The 20,409-nt window shown below is 48.4% G+C and overlaps 1 protein-coding gene across 5 annotated transcripts in view; it reads right to left on the bottom strand.

Annotated features, from left to right (window-relative positions):
- Window positions 1-20,409, bottom strand: part of GRM7 (glutamate metabotropic receptor 7) — a 226,820-nt gene that overhangs the window by 11,976 nt on the left and 194,435 nt on the right. For 2 of the 5 annotated variants that reach the window (XM_017827084.1, XM_017827088.1), the window contains 2 exons: window positions 8,200-8,446; window positions 3,483-3,575 (listed from right to left, as the gene is read on the bottom strand). In XM_017827084.1, the coding sequence (XP_017682573.1) occupies window positions 3,505-3,575; window positions 8,200-8,446 (318 nt within the window). In that variant the 3' untranslated portion in view covers window positions 3,483-3,504. Of the gene's footprint in view, window positions 1-1,035; window positions 3,336-3,482; window positions 3,576-8,199; window positions 8,447-20,409 lie in introns of those variants that run through there. The other 3 variants (XM_017827085.1, XM_017827087.1, XM_017827089.1) reach the window with 3 other exon arrangements.

The following is a 20,409-nucleotide window of genomic DNA, read 5'->3' on the forward strand; positions in this document are numbered from 1 at the left end:
TTCTACTTAATGCTGAAAGAGGGGAAATTTAGGTAGGAATTGTTCCCTGTGAGGGTGGGGAGGCCCTGGCACAGGTTGCCCAGGGAAGCTGTGGCTGCCCCATCCCTGGAAGTGTCCAAGGCCAGGATGTAGCTCCAGGCAATACTTTTAAAATAAGCATATCACTGTTAAAAGAATTTATGATGTTTAGTTTTCCAGTCAGCCATTCCAGAATCAAAATAGATGCCGTGAAGAGCTGTCAAAGTCAATTTTGACTGCAAATTCTCATTTCTTAGCAGCCTCCACTGAACAGAAAATCCCTCAAGTGAGGTTAAACACGGAACACTTTTTCGGGATGAAATGGGCCAGATTTAAAATAAAAATGACGCTTCAATCCAGCAAATAACTATTCTCCACCACACACCCGAGGGCCTGATGAGCTACAGAGCATCACAGACCCACAGCCTTCAAAGAGCTGCCCTTCCCCAGGGACCCCACTGCTGGGGGTGGGGGGGCTCCGTGGGCCCTGGGCTCCCAGGGAAGAAGGACAGGCATGGAAAATCCTTGGCACTTGGGGGTACCTCTGTTTACCTCTTCCAGCATAAGCCCAGGATCAGTTTGAAACCACATCATGACTCATATCACAACAGCTTCATTCCAGAGCAATCTCAGTAATTGCATTTATATTCTAGGGGAGATGTGACCAAGACACACGATGACTCCCCAGGTGTGGGGCTGCACATCCCTCACAGACTGTCTGAGCACTTGGCAATCACCAGGGACACTCCTCTGCATGCTGATCCAGCCAAGAAGGACTTGGGAAGCAACTGGAAAGCCTCTGGAAGCAGCACACTGTGCCCAGCCCTGGGAGGGGAGGTCCTGCCCAGCCCAGCCTCCCTGGCTCCTGCTGTGACTGGAGCTTTGAACCAGCCCCAGTGGTGTCAATGCCCAGCTGGGTCTGAGAGCAAACCCAGAGCTCACACACAGCTCCAGGGATTGGCCTTTCCAAAGGAATTCAGTAAGGATTGGAGATGCACTCACTGCCCAAAGCAGTGCACAGGGCCAGCCTGGGGACACCGAGAGGAATTCCAGAGGAATGCAGAGGCCAAGGTCAGGACAGGTTCCTGCTGAGTTGCTCCTCCCTGCCCTCACCCCTGAGAGCCTGGTGCCCAGCACACAGCGAGGGGGGAACCTTGTGCTGCCTGGAGATCTGGGAAGGGAGGGAGAACAGAGCTGTGGAGCCCTGCACTGGGAGGCTCCAAAGCCCAAGGGACTAATCCAGGTCTTTCAGATATCACAAGTACTTCGGTCACTGGACTGCCTTTTCCTGCTGCCCTGGATCAGGAGAAAAGTGCAGCAGGCATTTCTGCAGCACCAGCTGTGGCTCTCCAGAACATTGACTTTCCCTGCCTTGTTCAGTGATGGACAAGCCACCTTGACCCAGCTACCACACAGAGCTTTTCAAGCCTTGTATTTTCATCAGTCTCTCCAGCAGAGAAGTCCTGTTTGTCACTCCCAGGAAGCAATTTAAAGCATTATAAACACAAGTTTAAACACAAACTCTGTGCATCACAAGCAGAAATTGATACAGTCCCGTCAGGGCTCAGCTCTGTGTCCATACCTACCACAAATAAGTTACCAGCATAAACAAGTGTCAATTTACAACCGAGTTGATGTTTTCCTGCTATCCCTGCTTTGTTTTTAATACAGTGTATTGTTTCCTGCTGGTTTTCGTTTTGTACTCCTGGAAGAACAAATCAAAGCAGCAAGCAGAGCTGCAGCAGCCAGAGCCGCCAGCCCAGCCAGAGCAGGAGTGCTCCGGGGAGGGATGGGGAACAGAGCCTGGTGCAGAGGAGCTCTGGCAGGACCAGTGCAAGCCCAAGCCATCCCTGACCATAGCATTTTCACAGCTTTTCTGAACCAAATTTTAAAATCTGCTCAAAGAGTCTGAATGGCCAATTTGCTTTTTCTAGGACTTGGATGACAACGTTACTTGTGTGCCTTTGCAGACAGCAATGCCTCATATTATTTCCACTATTACATGGAGAAAATTAATGTTAGAAATCCATGTGAGCTCCTAATTATTTTATTTTCAAATGCTTGTGCTTTTTTTTTCCAGTTTTTTGTTTAAAAGTGATTTCTCCACATATTAAGGCGTCTTCTATCTCTCTCCTTCTCATCTCCTTCCTTTAACAATTTCATCTTCACATGGCTGCCCTTTCCTCTTTCCCATTTCATTTGCAATAATACTTTGAGTGGCCCCTTCTCCCCCTCGACTGCTTTGTTCCATTTCCCTCCAGCCCAGCCATCATCACCCTTCCTGACTCTGGCCCTCGGATGCTCCAGGTCATCCCGATGTTCATGAAGAGCTTCACACCTCAAATCAGCCTTTCTGCCTGAGCTGGGAGTTGACATAATGGCCCTGATTCAAATACAATAAAACCAATTTGAACACTCTGTAAGGACTAAATTGAAACTGGAGCTGGGGCAATTTACACCACCAGAGATATTAGGAATCTTTTTTCCTGTGACTCAGAGACTCAATTCAAGCAACATTTCTACCTTTGCTGATATAAGTTCTCATCTATGAGAAATCAGTGAAACATTCTGAAGGCTGAATAGTCATTTCTTCAGGCCCTCAGTGCACAGCACCACAGTAACCAGATCAGCACCTTCCATACCTGGGCTAAGCCTGAAGGAGTGGCCAAAGCCCCAAAGAGAGGGACAAACCCCCTGAGTGCACACAGAATTGTGAGAAATAGCTATTAATGGTTGGTAGTAATTTTTCCCCAATATCAAAGGCTTTCTTGTTCCTCTAATTGCCCTAGAGCAGCAGGAATTCCTGGCTGATGGAGTCACAAGTACCAAGTGAGCTCACACATCACCACGAGGGCAGCCACAACACTCAGGAAAAGCCAGTCCTCAAAAATTGTTCACTTGTGGTTCCACAGCAGCAAGTGGTCACTGGGTTCTCCCATGGGGAAAAGAAGGTTTTGCAAACTTTTTTGGAGCCATTTTTAATTTTAGAGTAAAGAGGATTGCTCAGCTCACATGTTGGCAAAGGTTATTTTTGTGCTACCAGGCAAACCTGTGGGTAGAGATGCTGAAAATGACTCAGAAAACACTTTTGTTAGTTGTTAGATCTGGTGGCCAGAATTAACTTTTGATCGTTTGTTTGTTCCTTTTTTAAATGGTTATTGAATATCTCCATCTTCAAAAGCTTTATTGGGATCCACCCCCAGTGGTGGGAAGCAGGAGACTACCAGGTGCTGGTGCTCAGGGATCCCAACACAGGCATTGGAATCACCCACGTTATGGGTCTCCCCTTTTCCAGGAAAGCCTTCCCATGGCAGCTTCTGGTAATGGATTTGTGAACAATTTTTAAGTTAGATACTTGTTTTAACATAGCTGCACTAATGAACATTCTGCATATAACTATGTATATAATAATAAGAACCATCATCACTTGAGAATAAAATAATAAGAAGCTCGGTTTTCCTTACCTTTTTGGAAAGCAGGCAAAAGCTATACAGTAGGTGGAAGAGTGTACCAAGTAACAGACTTTTGAACACTCTTTCTTACTGGTGGTATGCAGTCTGAGGGAAAGTAAATACATTGGTCTGTAGGATCTGTGCACAGCAAACTCTTCACAGCTGCCCTGCCATGAGCCCGTGACACTAATCCGGCTGCAGAGCTCGGATTAGAGCAGTGCAAAGCTGAGAGCACCAGCACAGGAATGAGCTCTGGGTAGGCAACAAATGAACCAGTCACAGAGTCCAGGTACCTCTGAACATGGGAGCAGCTGCTCACACAACAGCAGCTCTGGTTGGTTATTTTTTTTCCTTCCTCTCCCCTGAACGAATTCTGGGACATTTTGGCTTTAGTTTCAGTTCTCCCAGTCCCTCCTCACCAACACAGCCACTCATAGGCTCCTCAGCATCATCAACAACCAGATTAGTGTTTTCCTACGTGCCCTCAGTGGTGTTAAGGGTGAAGAGCAGTGAACAAACAGGACATGCTTGATCCACAGGCACCATCCACAGGTTAATGATGGGAACCCACAAGCTCAGTGTTCATTCTCGAGGATGGAGAAGAGTGAGGATGGACACAGAGTGCCCTCAGTGCCCCTGGGATGGACACAGAGTGCCCTCACTGCCGCTGGCATGGAAGGGGCTGGCAGTGCTCAAGAAAGCGCTGTCAGAACACAGACCATGCAAACAGTGCCTGGTGGGATGATGCTGTGACTGCACCTCCCCACTAAAAACTCAATCAGCTGCCAACTAAGTTCTACTTAATGCTGAAAGAGGGGAAATTTAGGTTAGAATTCTTCCCTGTGAGGGTGGGGAGGCCCTGGCACAGGTTGCCCAGAGAAGCTGTGGCTGCCCCATCCCTGGAAGTGTCCAAGGCCAGGTTGGACGGGGCTTGGAGCAACCTGGGATGAGGTTAGGGTTAGGGAAGGTGTCCCTGCTTTGATGTCCCTTCCACCCCAAGCCATTCTGCAGCTCTGTGAAGGCAGACACTGCTGGCCCAGCCCATGGCAGGCACAGCCTCCTCACTGCCAAGGCCCCGGGCGCTGATTGCCATCGCTCTGTCGGGTGAAGCCATGAATTAAAACAAGCTGCTTGGGAAAAGGAGTAATTACATGTAAATCTCAATATAAGTTAAGTATGGGTTGGAGGTTCAAATGTTTCTCTCCCAGTCTGACACTCTGCTCCTGCAGCACAAACAGGAGCAGACACAGCCCAGCAGAGCATTCACTGTCTGCTCCAGCTCGCACTCGAGAAGCGCCTTCTCAAACAGGGGGAAATCCAGCCAAAGACACACGAGAGCAGGATGAACTCATGTGGACAAAGCTGCTGGGCACCAAATTCTGTTCGTCCAAACCTGCAGCAAACATGCATCAGGGGGGCAAAGCTGTGAAAGGAGTGGAAGCATGAACGTGCCAGATGGCAAACGGGAATGATTAAGAGACATTTCCTAGATTGAAAACCTTGGCCTTAATATATCACATCCAGCAGGAAAGCCCTCCCACAGCATGGCTGGGGAGCTCAGCTTGTGAAACTTCTGATTTCCCACAGATCCTAAGAAAATCTGGAACACGGAGAGTCCCTATTCCACAGTAAGTGGGCTGTGAGGTCACTGCACTTGGAGTGATTCTCCTCCCATGTTAATCAGTCTCTTCTTTTATACTCACACTGAACCCCCAGTGTGTGAGTCCAGCTCTCCCAAGTGCTCTGCACGTTTGTTTCGGAGCCTGAATTCCTGCAGATGCCCCCAGAGTTGTGTGCAGAGGCTGCACATGATGCTCATCATCACTGCTGAGGACCACCTGCTCCTGGGAAGCCACTCAGGATATTTATAGGCCTTCCAGCTTTACAAGCACATCTTCAGTTCATTATCTCAGAATGGTTTGGGTTGGAAGGGACCTTCAAGATCACCCAGTTCCAACCCCCTGCCATGGGCAGGGACACCTTCCACTAGCCCAGGTTGCTCCAAGCCCCATCCAATCTGGCCTTGGACACTTCCAGGGATGAGGCAGCCACAGCTTCTCTATTCTTTTCAAATCTGCTAAATCATGGAGATTTTTTCAAGGCTCTTTTTCTGTAAAACCATCCACATCTGCTTTTGGTTTGACTCTGGCATGTGAGTAGGACAGGCCATAAATCTGGGCTCAGTCACCAAATTGCCCCATGTCTGGAGGTACGTGAATCCCATGCTGGTGGCTCCGTGCTAGTTGGTTCTTGGGAGATGTGAAAGATTTGTGTCTTTCCAATAGAAATGGCAACTCCAGTCTCCAGCACCTGAGCAAGCAACAGCAGCACTGGGAAACGGAATAGAAAATCAAACTGGAAAACCCAACTGTACTTTTCCACCTGTGAACGGCCCTGGCAGCGAGGCCAGCCCAGCCCCAGGTTTGCTCTGCGCAGTGTTGAGGAGTCTCTGGCTCAGCCTTTAACCCCCTTCCATTGATTTCCCTTCCTCCTGCCCACGGGAGCTCCAGAGGAGCCTGGCAGGGAACCAACAAGCAGAACTTCCCACCCTGGGGCTGCTCCCAGGGCAGGCCCCAGCCAGGACAGGCCATCGTTGGCCATCGCTGGGGAGCAAAGCAATTGTACAGAGAGACACTGCAAAGACATCCTCTGGTGTTCTTTTGAAAGAAGATACTTGGGATTTTAAAAAAAGTAGGTAAATGCTCCTTGTGTTGATGCATCTGGGGCAATTTTTTATCCATATTTCCTATTTTCCAATTCGTAAAACTCTGAAAGTTTCCTTATTGGCTGCATAAAATATTTTTTCAAAGTTAAATTGCTATAAAAGCATCAAAACCATCTTTAAGTATGGACACTCTGATCAGGGCATCAATCAGTAACCTATTGAACACTACAGGAAACCTCCAGTGACTGCAGTAGTTACACTGGGACCCAAACATTTTAAGTACAGTAGTTTATTTCATTTGATTTTCTAATAATAGTTTTTATGAACACACATACCCAGGGAATGAACTAGGAGTGGTAGGTGCAGCTGATAAATGAACAGATGGAACTCTAGATAAATAATTAAAAGGTTTAAAAGAAAATGTATTTTCCAAACCATAAAAAAAAAGTAAAAGGCCAGTACTTAAGAAAAACATAGGAATTAATATATTGAACATTTCCTGGCTGGCAGAGTTAACAAATGAATTTATATTCTAGTCTATAGCCCTAGATGAAAAATGTTGTATTTTAGCAGAAACATGGGGGTTAAGTGGGCAATATTTCTTTTCAATAAACATAACTCCTTCCCAGGGAAAAATCTGGTTGTTCTTTGGTGGGAAGGGGAAATACTGTCAGAAGTCTGAGATCAACAATAAGATGCAGCACAAAATGAGACCAGGAGGGGACATCCCCAACTAGGGTTCCCACAGGGTTCTGCCTCCACACTGAATTGCAGCATCACAACTGGGGTACTTTTCTTGTGGTTCAAGTTTTGAGAGGAAATTTTTTGATGTTTTGAGTTTTCTGGAGGAGAAACTAATTGCAACTCATTTGACCCAAACAGTGATTGATGAAGTGCAGCAGCAACACACGTTGCCCTGCCCTGTCCCAGCTGACTTAAAATTCTCTTCTCCTTCCTTCCCTTCCTCGGCAGAGGACCCTGACTGTCACTGGGTAACACTCCAATGCAGGAGTTCCATTTATTTCCTCCTGCACTGAGGGCTCTGCTCAATATAACTGGAAGAGGCCAAATATGGTCCTTAATTTACGAGAACCATTTCCTCCCTGTCTCAGGTCGGAGTCTCACAGAGTTCAGCTTCCAAAGCCAACTTCAGTGTTCCCAGTTAGAATATCCTTTGTACACCTGCATGATGAGACATCAGAGAAAGGCACTCCTGGGGTGAGTATCGGGAGGCAAAGTGCTGTGTCAATGGTTTGCTGCCTGTTCCCACTCTGCTCTGGCAGCAGAGCTGCTCCAGGCAGATCTTCCAGCAGCAACTGGGAGACGAGAAGTGGCAGCGGCTCCGGCAGCCGACGGATGAGCAGATCCCGGGCAGGGAGAGGGCATTTCTCCACATCCAGATCTGTTTTGCACAAAAACTGCAGACGTGCCCAAACCTTCCCAATATGCTGCAGAGCCGTGCAGCTGTCTCCTTCCTCAGCCCCTTCCAGATTCAAATGCAAATCAAATTTGATGGCCTCAGTCTGTAATTTCGTGCTGCGCAATCCCCTGCTATGCACATTAGGGAAACTGGAAGCGTCTTTTCCATCTATTTTCCTTTAAAATCGCTGGCAAGATTTGCATTAGGGCCGGATAAAATCCCTAAATGGGAATCTTCAAGGACTGTGACAGTTTTGCAAAGAAACTTTGCACGAAAGCAGATGATAACTCGGGTTAGCAGAGTTATCAATGAGTTTGGTCCTTGTCCCTCCATCTGCCCTGGAACCTGCCCCGGCCACGGGGAGTTGGGCACAGGCTGAGGGGTTCGGTGCCCAAGGGTGCTGCTGATCTCACTCACAGAGGAGGGAAAGGAGGAGGAGGAGGAGCTGCTCACAGCTACCAAACACACTGGGAGGAGTCGCTGCCAACCGGCACAGCTCAAAAACGCGGGGAGGAAATAAAGAATTAAAAGAAACATGAGACTTCCAAAACCTGCAATGGAGGCGGCCGAGGAGCATGAAGGCCCTGCCCGCGGGTGCCAGCCCGTGCCCCCTGCCCCATGCAGCCCCGGGGGGCCGTACTCACTGTTGGGGTCCACGCTCTCGCACAGCTCCGTCTTGGCCTCGCCGTTGGGGCGGTCGCTGGGCTTGTGGGACAGCCGGGAGGACATGGTGGCCGCCGTCACCACCGCCTTGAAGCTGCGCTTGCGCTTCTGCACGTTGAGCTCGGGGTGGAAGATGATGATGTAAACCTTGGGCATGTAGAGCATCCCCAGCGCCACCGACGCGCTGAGGTTCATGGATATCGTGAGTGTGGTGGTTTGTATGTAGAGCTGGGGGACACAACAAGGAGACACTGTTACACACCAGGGCACTGCGGGGGAACAGCAGCTCAGACATTAAATAACCCCTGACCAGCAGTTTGGAACGAGTTTGCAACCCAAGGGGTGTGAGCTGAGAGCTCTGCACTGCAAACACCACGAGGTCCAGCACAAATCACCTGCCTGAGCCATCAACAGCCTCTGTGAGGCTCAGTCCTACAGACTTCACTGTCCTTACCAACACAATTCCCACAGTATGGTACAGTACAGCTTCTGTCTCTTTGTTTGGATTGAAATAATTCTGATATAAATTAAAACTTATGCCAACTGTAAGTTACAAAAGGGGAACTATAACAACATAGCTAGTAACACTTTCTTGCTTTTAAAAACATTGAGGAAAGTGGGATTTTCTCAATTTTCCTGTACTTTAATTCTCTACAGTTCATTGAAACAACTTTGCAGAGAGTACACAGTGGTTTCTGTGCTCGTGACATTCAGTTATGCTCTTTATTAAGAAAAAATAGCATATTTTTAAGTCAGACAGTGGGTACATCCTGAGCACCTCACCAGCCACAGGCTCCCTGACGTGGTTTTCCATGGGCTGCTCCAGTGGGGAACTGGCCTTACTGGGAGGTGACTCACCCTGGGGAGGGTTTGACCCAACATTTTCACCTCAGTCCTGGGCTGCTGCAAAAGCTGGAGCAGCAGAGCCCCAGGAAGGGGTTTCTCCAGCACACACGGGTGTTAATTTTTCTTTCTTGCTGCAGTGAAGGGGTCGAAGGTGAAACGATTATTTAATCAAAGGGGTCTTTTGCAGCACCTCCCAGCCAAGTTCCCACCTTGGAAATGCTGATGGGAGATAAAAGGAAAGGGAGAAAGGAGCGTTTGTAGAACAAGGCAGGCTGAGTGACACACAATGCTGCTCATGACAAATGGGAGCTGTGCAAAGATAAGGGAACTAATAGATATGCTTATTATGCAGAGCCTCAGTTTTATGTGTTTTATCTCTGCTTTGTGGTTTTACCAGTCAGACATAAAAATGCAGTTTACGTGAAACTATTTCATTTCTTATTTCACTTCTTCTGATAAACTCTGGAAAGCGCTTTAGATGAATGCAAATGGGTGACTTCAAGTACAAAGGATCAGATTCAACCCACAATGGGACTCTAATAACTCACGCGTGCCTTTTACAGTGGGCTGGTGAGCCTGGCAGCTCCCAGACCTGAGATTAAATTAAGAAATTAAGATGCAGATTTAGTGGGAGATGCTCCAGTTTGACATGAATGAGAACTGGGATCGAGCTGATCCAGCCTGGAGGAGAGAAGGCTTTGGGGCGACCTAATGGGACCTTGCAGTGCCTGAAGGGAGCTCAGGGGAAAGGAGAGAGACTGTTAACAAGGGTCTGGAGTGCCAGGACAAGGGGGACTGGCTTCCCACTGCCAGAGGGCATTTTGGGATGTTGGGAAGGAATCCTTCCCTGGGGAGGTGGTGAGGCCCTGGCACAGGTTGCCCAGAGAAGCTGTGGCTGCCCCATCCCTGGAAGTGTCCAAGGCCAGGTTGGACGGGGTTTGGAGCAACCTGGGACAGTGGAAGGTGTCCCTGCCCAGGGCAGGGGGTGGCACTGGATGGGCTTTGAGGTCCCTTCCAACCCAAACCATTCCAAGATTCTAATTGTTACCCCTGAGAAATGAAGGCTTTCTAAAAACAATGGGATGTTGGTCTGTGCAAGTCCCCTCCCATGGAGGGTTTGAAGCCACATTTCCCATGACAGAAGGACAAAGTCATTCTGGAGGATCACCCTCACTCACATCTCCTTCTTTCTCAAGCAGATTCTGAATTTTGACAGATTTTGACTTCCCACACTGTTACAAATGCATGGACTTTGAAGCAGGCACTGGAGAAAACCCAACCCTGAGGACATCATTCACATGCAAAAGCACCCAGATTTTATCACTTCTTTTACATAAGTGATTTCCATTTGAATTTTAGATTTCTGTGTTTTCCAGATTCTTGCTTTATTCATGCAAATGAAAAAAATTACCTTCAAAACCTTGAGAGAAAATTAGACTGGTCTGGAACATACACATCTAATAACCAGCAATTTTTACAGGACAAATTATATCAATGGATGATTTTGCATGAATGTGATTTCTCTGGGAAGAAAAGCACTGCAGGATCAGGCCTCTGACTCTTTGCTAACCCAGTGGAAAGATTTCCAGCTGCTGGGCCATATAATAACTGAACTGATGGCTGCAAATTTAGAAAAGTCCCTTTAGGAGTCAGAAATCCTTTTTTGTACGCTAAAGCTTTGCCTTCAGTCTAATCAGGAGCAACTGCTCCTTTTCTCCAATTCAGCTTTCTAATTATGCACTGAATTGTGTTATTTTGCAATATGGAAATAAAGTGGTAACTTGAGATATTTTTGGACTCGTGTTATTACAAGCCAATTTATCTCACTTTTATATGGGAATTAAAACAAATGTTCTTACAGATGAAGTAGACAGTTTATAAATCTCCCAGAAGGCTCTTCCAGGTCATCTGAAGATTCCATCTCATTCTCTACATTATGTTGTGTAAATATAAGAACGAGAAACACTTTTTAATAAAAATGAAAATTAGCTTCCACTGCTTTATGTGCTTGTAAAAACATGGGAAGTAAAAAGTCCTGAATATCAATGTGCTCTCAGCCACCTTGGTGCCTGATGCCACTGCACAGGCTGTGTGGGGAGGGAAGGTCCTGCAGCACCACCCTGCTTTGGGCAGCACCCCCCCTCACTGACACAACCCCCAAACCAAACTCTGCTCCCGTTTCCTTGGACAGTTTGATTTGTGGAAGTTTCAGGCACAGCCGTGTCCTTGCACAAGGATTGCACTCTCTGTTGTCTGGGAAATGCAGAATGTCACACGTGTGGCAGCTCTGCCAGCTCTCTGTCCTGCCCTGGCTCAGCAATCGGGGTGGGAACAAGATGATCCTTAAGGTCCCTTCCAACCCAACCTGTTCCATCATTCTACGATGTGGTTTTACATTTACCATGACACCTTTACAGACCTTTGCCTTCCTGTGCTCCTGTGCTCCAGAGTGCCCTTGGCACAGTGGGAAACAACCCCTGTGCCCTCTGCAGTTCCAAGCCCACCTCACCTCAGGACCAACACCAAGGTCCTGTGAACAGCATTTCTGAACAGAAGGATAAACTCCCGGTTACCTTGATGGGTCAGCTGTGAAACAGCCGTGATCACGTCCAGCACTGCATGTCTGTGTGCCCAGGGAAGTGTCACCAGCCCAGGGACACTGCCAGTGTCACCAGCCCAGTGCCAGTGTCACCAGCCCAGTGCCAGTGTCACCAGACCAGTGCCAGTGTCACCAGCCCAGGGACAGCGTGGTGTCCCGAGCAGGGCAGGGTGTGAGCAGTTCTGTCCTTCCCGTTCCTGGCAGCAGGAGGCTCAGAACACCACAGGGAAATTGGGATCCTGTTCCGAGCCATCCCCCCGCAGAGCCCGTGCACAGGCAGCCAGCACACAGCAAACAGCTCCAAAAGGACTAATTTCCAATTCCCTCTGCCTGTTCTTCTGATGTCACCCTGTCAAAGCCAATGTGCATTTTCATGTCCTAAGAGCACCCAACAGATCGAGGCTTTCAGCTGGCAGTTCACAGGCAAACTGTGGAGTAAAGATGAAGTAAACTGAGGTATTTTACATATATTGAGTACTTGAGCTCAATATTTTATACAACTCGTTCCCTTATAATAGAAGCCTCCTTATGCAAGAAATTTGCATACATCAGAAATAAATATTTATGGCTTATATCTGTAATTTGTATAATAATTCAAAATAGCAAATGTTAAAGCACTTGCTCTGGGGGTTATGATGCAGATACAGAAGGAGGAGGAATTTTGTCTCTCTTGCCTGCAAGAGAAACTCAACAGCTTATCTAGAAGGAAATTAAATTAGCCAGATAACTGGACAGAGCAGCAATGGAAAAGCAAGTTGCTGCTTTCAAAGCAGCTAAAAAGAAATGGAAGCAGTATCAGAGACAGTCCCACAAGTCAGTTTATACAGCCAATATTCTGCAGAGAATCCCCAGCCTTGGAAAAAGAGCTGCCTTCGCTTTCTGCAGCAGGTACAGAGACAGCAAAGATGCCCAGGAACTGCTTGGAGTCACTTGGGAGCTGCTCAGCCAAGAAATGAGCAGTGCTGGCCCTGGCTCAGGTCACCAAAGGATTGAAGGTGTTTGGAGCAGGTGCCTCCCTGGAACTGACTCCTGAATTCCACTGTCCTTGAAGCAGAAATCTGGCACAGAAGGATGTGCAGGAAAACAGTCTGGCAAGGACAGGAACGTTTGAACTGAGCTCTGTGCACCCCCACCACTGACACAGGGGGAAGTTCTGCCTCCTGTAGTTCACCTGCACTTGTTCTGTGCTCCTGCACCCCAGCACTGCCCTGAGCCTGCTGGCCCTGGCTGGGGGGGACAATCGTGGGTCCTGCTGCAGATCCACGTGGGGGGGGCAGCCAGAGGGGGGGCAAGGCTGTGAACCCTGTGCAGGTCACAGTGAGGACAAGCCCTCCCTGCCCTGGCCCTGGGAACAGAGGTGGTGACAATGGAGAGATGGAAAACAGCTGCAGGAACCTCTCCTTACTTTTTGTCCATGCTAATTCCATGTCCATGGATGATGACCACCAGAATTTGAAATGGATGAAGTTTTCCCACAGGATCCCAGCCAAGGCTGTTACCCAGTGCGGTTCTGTCCACAACATGAGTGTCCTGAGACCCACCAAAGCACTTCTTGTGGGTCACTAAAGGGTCTTCAGTGAGAAGAAATGTCAGTCACAGCTGGGCTTGGCTGTATTTCAGGCACAGACAGGAGGGAATAGCTCCAGAAATCCCATTATTAATCCTCAGAACTGTCTAATATCTCTTGCTTGGCATTCCTGTTTGTTATAATAGCTCTAAAATAAGTTACACATCACCAAAAGAGACAAACACAAAGTGCAACAGAAGTAATGTACATCCCCAACTTCTATTATTAAAATAATGGCTTTTCCCTCTCTCACGGGCTGAGCACTTGCTTTTTCTGAGCTAGAAATAATTCTTCATCTGTCACTTTTTCCAAAAAAACCAAAAAACTAGGAAAAATGAGAAAGCCTTCATTGCAGAGCTCCCCTTGCTTCTGCACTGCTAAATTGACTGACACACAATCTTGGCATTTGAGGGTATTCACAGCCAGACTTCGGCTGCTGTTGTAAATCATATTTCTCCACACTTATTGCATTTTATTCATTTTATACATGACCAGAGATTAGAGTTCAAATGAAATAGATTTTGCTATCCTTCTTACATTCCAAACGGCCCCACTCTAGAAATCTTTAATTTTACTCACTTCAACTATTGAATAATTCAATGTAAAAGGAGAAAAAAAAAACACCAACCCTGTGACACTCAGTTTGAGATGGTGAGGAAAATAAAGCAGGACCCCAGGGCTGTGTCCCTGCAGCCTGGTGAGCCCTCACAGCACAGGGACCATCTGGCAGGGACACGACTGGCACCGGAGGAATGGCCACCCCAGGGGGCTCTGGGAAGGGGAAAGATGGGGCAAGAGCCAGGCATGAGCCAACCTTTGCCCTGAAACGTGGTTTGAGAAGGTGTGATCGTGAACTGACCCTTTTCCAGCAATATAAGATCATGGAATCCCAGAATGGTTGGAGCTGGAAGGGACCTTAAAGCTCATCCAGTTCCAGCCTCCACTGCCCCGGGTTGCTCAGGGATAGTGACCAAGATCTGCCACCACCATCCTCCAGCCTTAGTTCCAAGAGAAAAGTTGTGGAAGAGTTGAAAGCATCCCATCAGACCAACCATGAGCATCCAGGGGGAAGCCAGCACAGCAGAAACCCTCAGGATGGACTTCCCAGAAATATCCTGAGGATCAAACCTTGCCCAGCCAGCCCTCCCACACACACACTGCTTCCTCCCCAAACAGCCACCCAGGGAACACGAGGCAAAGCTCTCTCACAATTTCTCTTGCATTATGAAAGCATTCTAAATAGAAAAGAAACCCGGGTCACACCATTTCAAGACAATTCCATTTACATTAGATGGAGGAAGGAGCAGGAGGAACATCAGGGAAAGGTATTGACTATAGAAAGTAAAACAAAGTGCAAGTTAGTGTGTGTATAAGTAAACACACAGATGGGCAAGTAAATGGGGAACTAAAAATATTATGGCCCTCATAAATGGTCATGCATAATAAATCAGGTTTAAAGAATCTGGCATGCAGAAGAGCCTCTCAGCTTTCTGGAACTTTACTTTGCAGTCATTCAGGATACATAGAGCTAATAAATACTCAAAAAAACCCCCAAGAATAAAGAGGTATTTTTTAAAACAGAACTTTAGATGCCGATTGTGTTGAGGTGAACCTCTCTGATCACCAGGTAAAGGAATTAAATGCTCTTAGAAGAAGTCTCCATCAGATCAAGAGGTGCTGGCATTTAGTACCCAAGACAGGAAAACCTGGAGTAGTGTTTGGGTTTCTCACACTGGAGGTACTTTTCTCTGGAGTAAAAAACCCCTGGTTTGGAGAAGAGTGAGCAGTGCCAGGACAAGGGGAAATGGTTTCAAATGGAAAGAGAGCAGGGCTAGAAACCAAGCACATGTGGCACTGCAGAGTATGGTTTAGTGGACATGGGTATTTGTTCAAGTGATGATCTTGGAGGTCTTTTCCAACCTTGATGATTCTCTATTCCAACCCTATTGCCATCACTTCTTGGGATAAACCTGAGAAGGACCAAACATTTCTCTTTCCCCCTTTGCATGGAGCCTTTTGAAAGGCAAGGTACGAATCATCTCCAGATGTAAAGAATCTTCCTCTGAGGAAAAGCAGGATGGAAACCCACCAGCAGGAGCTTCTACAACTCCCTTTGGCTCCCAGGTTGGCTCTTCACACACAGAGCACTCCTGTCAGGGTGGGCAGAGGAGGGGACATGGTGTGTGTTGTGCAGGGGGCTGCTCTGCACAGGTCAGGTCAGGTCCCAACCAGCCACGGGCTCGGCAGTGAGAGCAGCTCCTGGGTCTGCACCAGGTTGTCATGGCAATGGAACTGTGAGTGCAGGCCAGGGGAGCTGCAGCTCTGCCTTGACAGCCAAAATTATCCATAGCCTGGAAACAGGAGGCACCAGTGCCTTGATGGTTTTCTCCCTGCTCAACACTTCAACCAGGCTGGGGCTGCAATTCCCTTGGTTTTCACTGCCCAGGAAATCACTCAGCTGCATGTCAGGACAGCAACCACCCCTTCAGATAAGGTGGTCAGGTCTTGCAATGAATTCATAATCCACAATAAATATGAGCATTTCCATAGCTCTCTCATCACATGCAGTAACCCAGTAAGCCAATGCTGGGGGGGGGGAAAAAGAAGGCAAATAAAAAAGCCAAGCCCCAAACCAGCCTTCTGTGAGGGGCCAATCTCAGCCAGTGCTGCAGGGCTGCCCCAGGAGGGGGGATCTGGAGTTCAGAGGGAGCTGGGAAGGCTCATGTGCACACTCAGTGCCTGTCCCACTCCATGTAGTCCAGGCTTTCCTGACCTGTCAATCTGGAGTCCTGACAAAGCCAAAAAGCTGGTATTTCAGCCCATGCCACGCTCCTAATGAAGAGCAGGGATCTCTGCAGAAGGTTCATCTTACAGAACAAGCTTCAACACTTTTCTGTCCTTTCACTCCAATTTTTGTCCCCCCAATCCAGCCACATGAACGTTTTATTTCTGTCCAGCCCCTTTAGCCCAGTTGGGAGGATTTCTCTGAGATAAAATGGTACTAATTTTGGTCACCTCCCTTCCTCCCTGGCTGTGGCCCTGAACCCCACAAAAGGCAATGGGAACATTCCAATGTCAGTGAAGTTTCACCCAGGCCTGTACTGAGAATATATTCCATATATTTGCATACCAAGTATGATCTAAATCTTCTTGGAGACCTTCAGGGGAACTCGAAGTCCAAGCTGGTGTCAGGGAGGAGGGGGGAAGGAAAAGGCTAATCCTACACTTATCACTTCTCTTTAGAGCACTTTAGAGTAGAACACTGGTAATAAAAAGCACTGTCAAATATGTATGTACATATGAAGCAAGCCAGCTGACTTTTGAAATGATAATGTAATTATTATTTAAACCAGAGCATTTACATATTGCTTTGGCTACTTAGAAACAAACTTGTGGCTGGAGGTGTCCTTTGGCAGCACAGGGCTGGTCAGGAGCATGTGGGACCATGCAGGACTGCATTCCAGTACCAAGAGCAGTTGGCATTTGCAGCCAATCGGTCATTTGAACTGGGTTATTTATTCATTTATCTATTTATTAACATGCCCAGGGAAGCTGTGGCTGCCCCATCCCTGGGAGTGTCCAAGGCCAGGTTGGCTGGGGCTTGGAGCACCCTGGGACAGTGGGAGGTGTCCCTGCCCAGGGCAGGGGTGGCACTGGATGGGCTTTAATGCTCTTCTGACCCAACCATTCTATGAAAATGATTTAATTTTCTAAAGGATGAAGGTGAACAGAGATTAGGGTAGAGCTGCCTAAAGGAATGGAAGATTCATGGATAAGGTATCAAAGCCTTCATCCCTCACCAGTCAACATTACGAATTTAAACACTGGCACAAGAAGGAAAATAATTCCTTGTAATAAAAAATAAAAGTTAAGCCCCCAACCAACCAACCAAAGGGATTTCAGACGTGGGGTGTGGGCGGCAGACCTTGGTTTACCCCACACATGGTTTCAAATGTGCCCACAAGAAGGATGACCCCAAATAGTTCCCCCCCCAGATGCAGCCCTGAAGCTCTGCCAGCAAACCGCAGCATCCTCCTGTCTGAAAATGCCCTTCCTGAGGCTCAGCCACAGCCCTGTGATCACGGCCAGGTTCGTGCCCGTCCCTCCCACCACAGCCCCCTCCTCTCGCCCAGCACGGGGGCTCCCGGCGCTCTCCCCGACATCCAGCGCTGCCCTGGTCCAAAGGGCTCCCCTGTCCCCTCCCGCCGCACCTCAGCATCCTCCATCCCGCGGGAACGCGGCCGGGCCGGGAGAGGCACGTCAGGAATCCAGAAAGCTCCGGGATTATTTCGGCGCAGTCATTCCCGCGGTACAGGGGGCACTAGGAGGTGTTAGTTTTCTCTATTATTCCTTCAGAGCTGCGCAAGTTTGCATTTAATTAACTCGGTGACTCGAGCCAGCCAATTCTTGTTGCTACTAATGTATCACAATTAGAACAAACCGTTGCCATGGTAACTGCACAATCCATCATAATTCCTACACCGCCTGCCTTGCGTTTGTGCAGTCCTGGGGTTCTGTGGCACGCAGATGGGCGGTTATTGTTATGCTAAACTGGGAATGGGTAATCCCACAATACAAGATGATTTAGGTGCTCATTTAAGTGAGATTTAATTACAAAAAGTCTATCATTTTAGGAACTGCCAAATTCCAGTCATTCCACGATCCCCCATATCGTTGGGAGGTGGCCCTGTGCTAATTCGCAGCATCACAAAGAGCTTCCTCTCTTAATTATCAAACATTGCCTTTTTTATCGTAAGAATAACCCAAATCTCCATCTCAAATTAGATGCTGCAATAACAATTTACAGCAATATCCAAACCATTTTCCAATGTGGTTTCATGAGGTCATATCATGTCCTGCATTATCCCGCCACAGCTCTCAATTCCTCGTTACCAGCTCCAAGCTAACTCTGGAATTAGCTCCCACATGTCACACCTCAGAGGCAACACTGAACTCTGAATTATTTAGAGCTCCTTAGCAGGAGCTTCACTTGGGGTATTCAAGCTGAAAGGAATCTGGAGTATTACAGGGTGAGAAAAAACGGGGTTTTAAGCCAAAATCAGCCAAATATTTAACTCATCCACCACGGTCTGACAAAAGCTAATGGCCCACAGACCCTATTCTGCATCTTTAACTTATTAAATACGTTTTAACAAGATGAAAAAACAAACCCTGTTTGTTGCTGCCCCCTGAGCTGCACATCAGCTGCACATCACCTCACCCTGAACCACTGTATTTACTGACTGCTGTGCCCTGGCACACGGGAGTAATAAATGGGGAGTATTTGTACCTCCTTGGTCTCTGCACGAGGAAGCCACAAGGAAGCTTGTAAATACAAAGCTGAATTTGTGACAAACTGTACCTTCTGTCAGCGACGAGCCCGGGGCCTCAGGGGAGAGAGAGCATCCACAGGAGGAGTTTTTCCGAGTGTGTGATTGCAATCCGGCCGAGCCAGCCCTGCTCCCACAGGGAAGTTGACTCTAATAAATGTTCTCTCAGGCATTACCTCCCGAGCCCAGGGGGCAGCGCCGGGCTCTGCACGGCCCCCCTGCTCCGCAGCCACCGCCTCGGCTTTGTGGTGGTTCTTCCCAAGAAGTCCTTGCTCGGGTCCAAGTCAGACTGAATCCAGAGCCAGCGCTCGGCACACGCAGCAATTACCGACAGGCAGATTTAGAGGCCCTGACCTTTCTTTCTTATCTTCAGTCATTATCAGATTTCATCTTCCAGTCAATAAAATCCGCTACAACGACATTGATTTTGAAGTTCTGGAGAATCAAATCACTTGACTTCCTTGGTCCTCCAATTAAAGCACCAGCATAAATCTTAACTACTTCCTAATACCAGTTTTCACAAGACTTTCTGCAGCTGTAATCGCGTTTAAGCACCTTGGTTAAACTAATTGATTTCCATTCCCTCTAGTTACCATCACCTAACACAGTGCTGAGCCTTCCGGTGCATCCACTCTCCAGTTTACCGGTGAATTACTGTGGTAGTTCAGTTGTTAGCAGGATCTGTTCCACCACTAAAAAGAACTATCTTGCCTTCAAATTATATTTAATTATCTCCGTTAAACATTACAGGCTGCTCTGATGCTGGCAATGTAAATCAGAGGGAACAAGAGGACAATGATAGCACACTGTTCATCACAGGTTTTGTCCTCCTACTCTCTCTGCGCTCCCTGAAGTGTCTCAAGAGGTAAGGCCAAGGCAGATCTTGTGAGCACTCGAGGTATTCACTTCACAATACACACATGACTTTTTACTGGTGAAACCATGAGACTCAGGGGCATGGGCAGGGTTAAACCTCAGCTTTCCCTGCTCTGGCAGAGGCAGTTAAGGGCTGAATGGATGTTGTTTAATGGGCAATTAGCAGCGTAAGAAAAGCTGTTATTGCTGAGTGAGCAACCCCTCCTTTGTAAATACGAGTTTCACCTCATTCCTCCCCGCTGGGTTTTGTCACTACAGATACTTCAGCCGTTCAAAGGCCAAATGCCAACACAGATTGAATAATCTCCTGGTGGAGCCCTGACGTCATTAGCTGAGAAACGCTAAACTTGGGAAACCCTTTCAGAAAGGCGTGACAATTACCGAGGTCACTGCTGCCCGTGGGCTGATCCGTCAGGGGACCCGGCTGGGAAATACCTGCCAGGGAAGGGAGCTTGTCCTGAGAAATACGCTGTGGGTACAGTCCAGGTGCCGCCCACCCCCCCGCCACTGCACTGCTCACTTCGGGAAAGAAAACGCGCGGATCTGCAGCTCCTGCTGCTGCCACAGGGCAGAGCCGGTACCAACAGCACAGGCGGAGTTTAACACGGAAACCATGTCAAAGCACGAACTTGCAGAAGGAAAAGGTCTGCCTTGGGTTTCTTTCACACTCCGCTGGTGCCAGCCCGCGGGGGTGGCTCTGCCGCAGCCATGGGCAGAGGGGACGGGCTCCTGCCCCCCAGACCCTGCCGGTGTCACAGACGGGGCAGTGCCCCGGCACAGCTCCTGCCCCCCAGACCCTGCCGGTGTCACAGACGGGGCAGTGCCCCGGCACAGCTCCTGCCCCCCAAACCCTGCCGGTGTCACAGACGGGCAGTGCCCCGGCACAGCTCCTGCCCCCCAGACCCTGCCGGTGTCACAGACGGGCAGTGCCCCGGCACAGCTCCGGCCCCGCTCCCCTGTGCTGCTGCACCTC

Source organism: Lepidothrix coronata, unplaced genomic scaffold (assembly GCF_001604755.1).
Source record: "Lepidothrix coronata isolate B3197 unplaced genomic scaffold, Lepidothrix_coronata-1.0 Scaffold134, whole genome shotgun sequence".
Classification (NCBI taxonomy): Eukaryota; Metazoa; Chordata; class Aves; order Passeriformes; family Pipridae; genus Lepidothrix; species Lepidothrix coronata.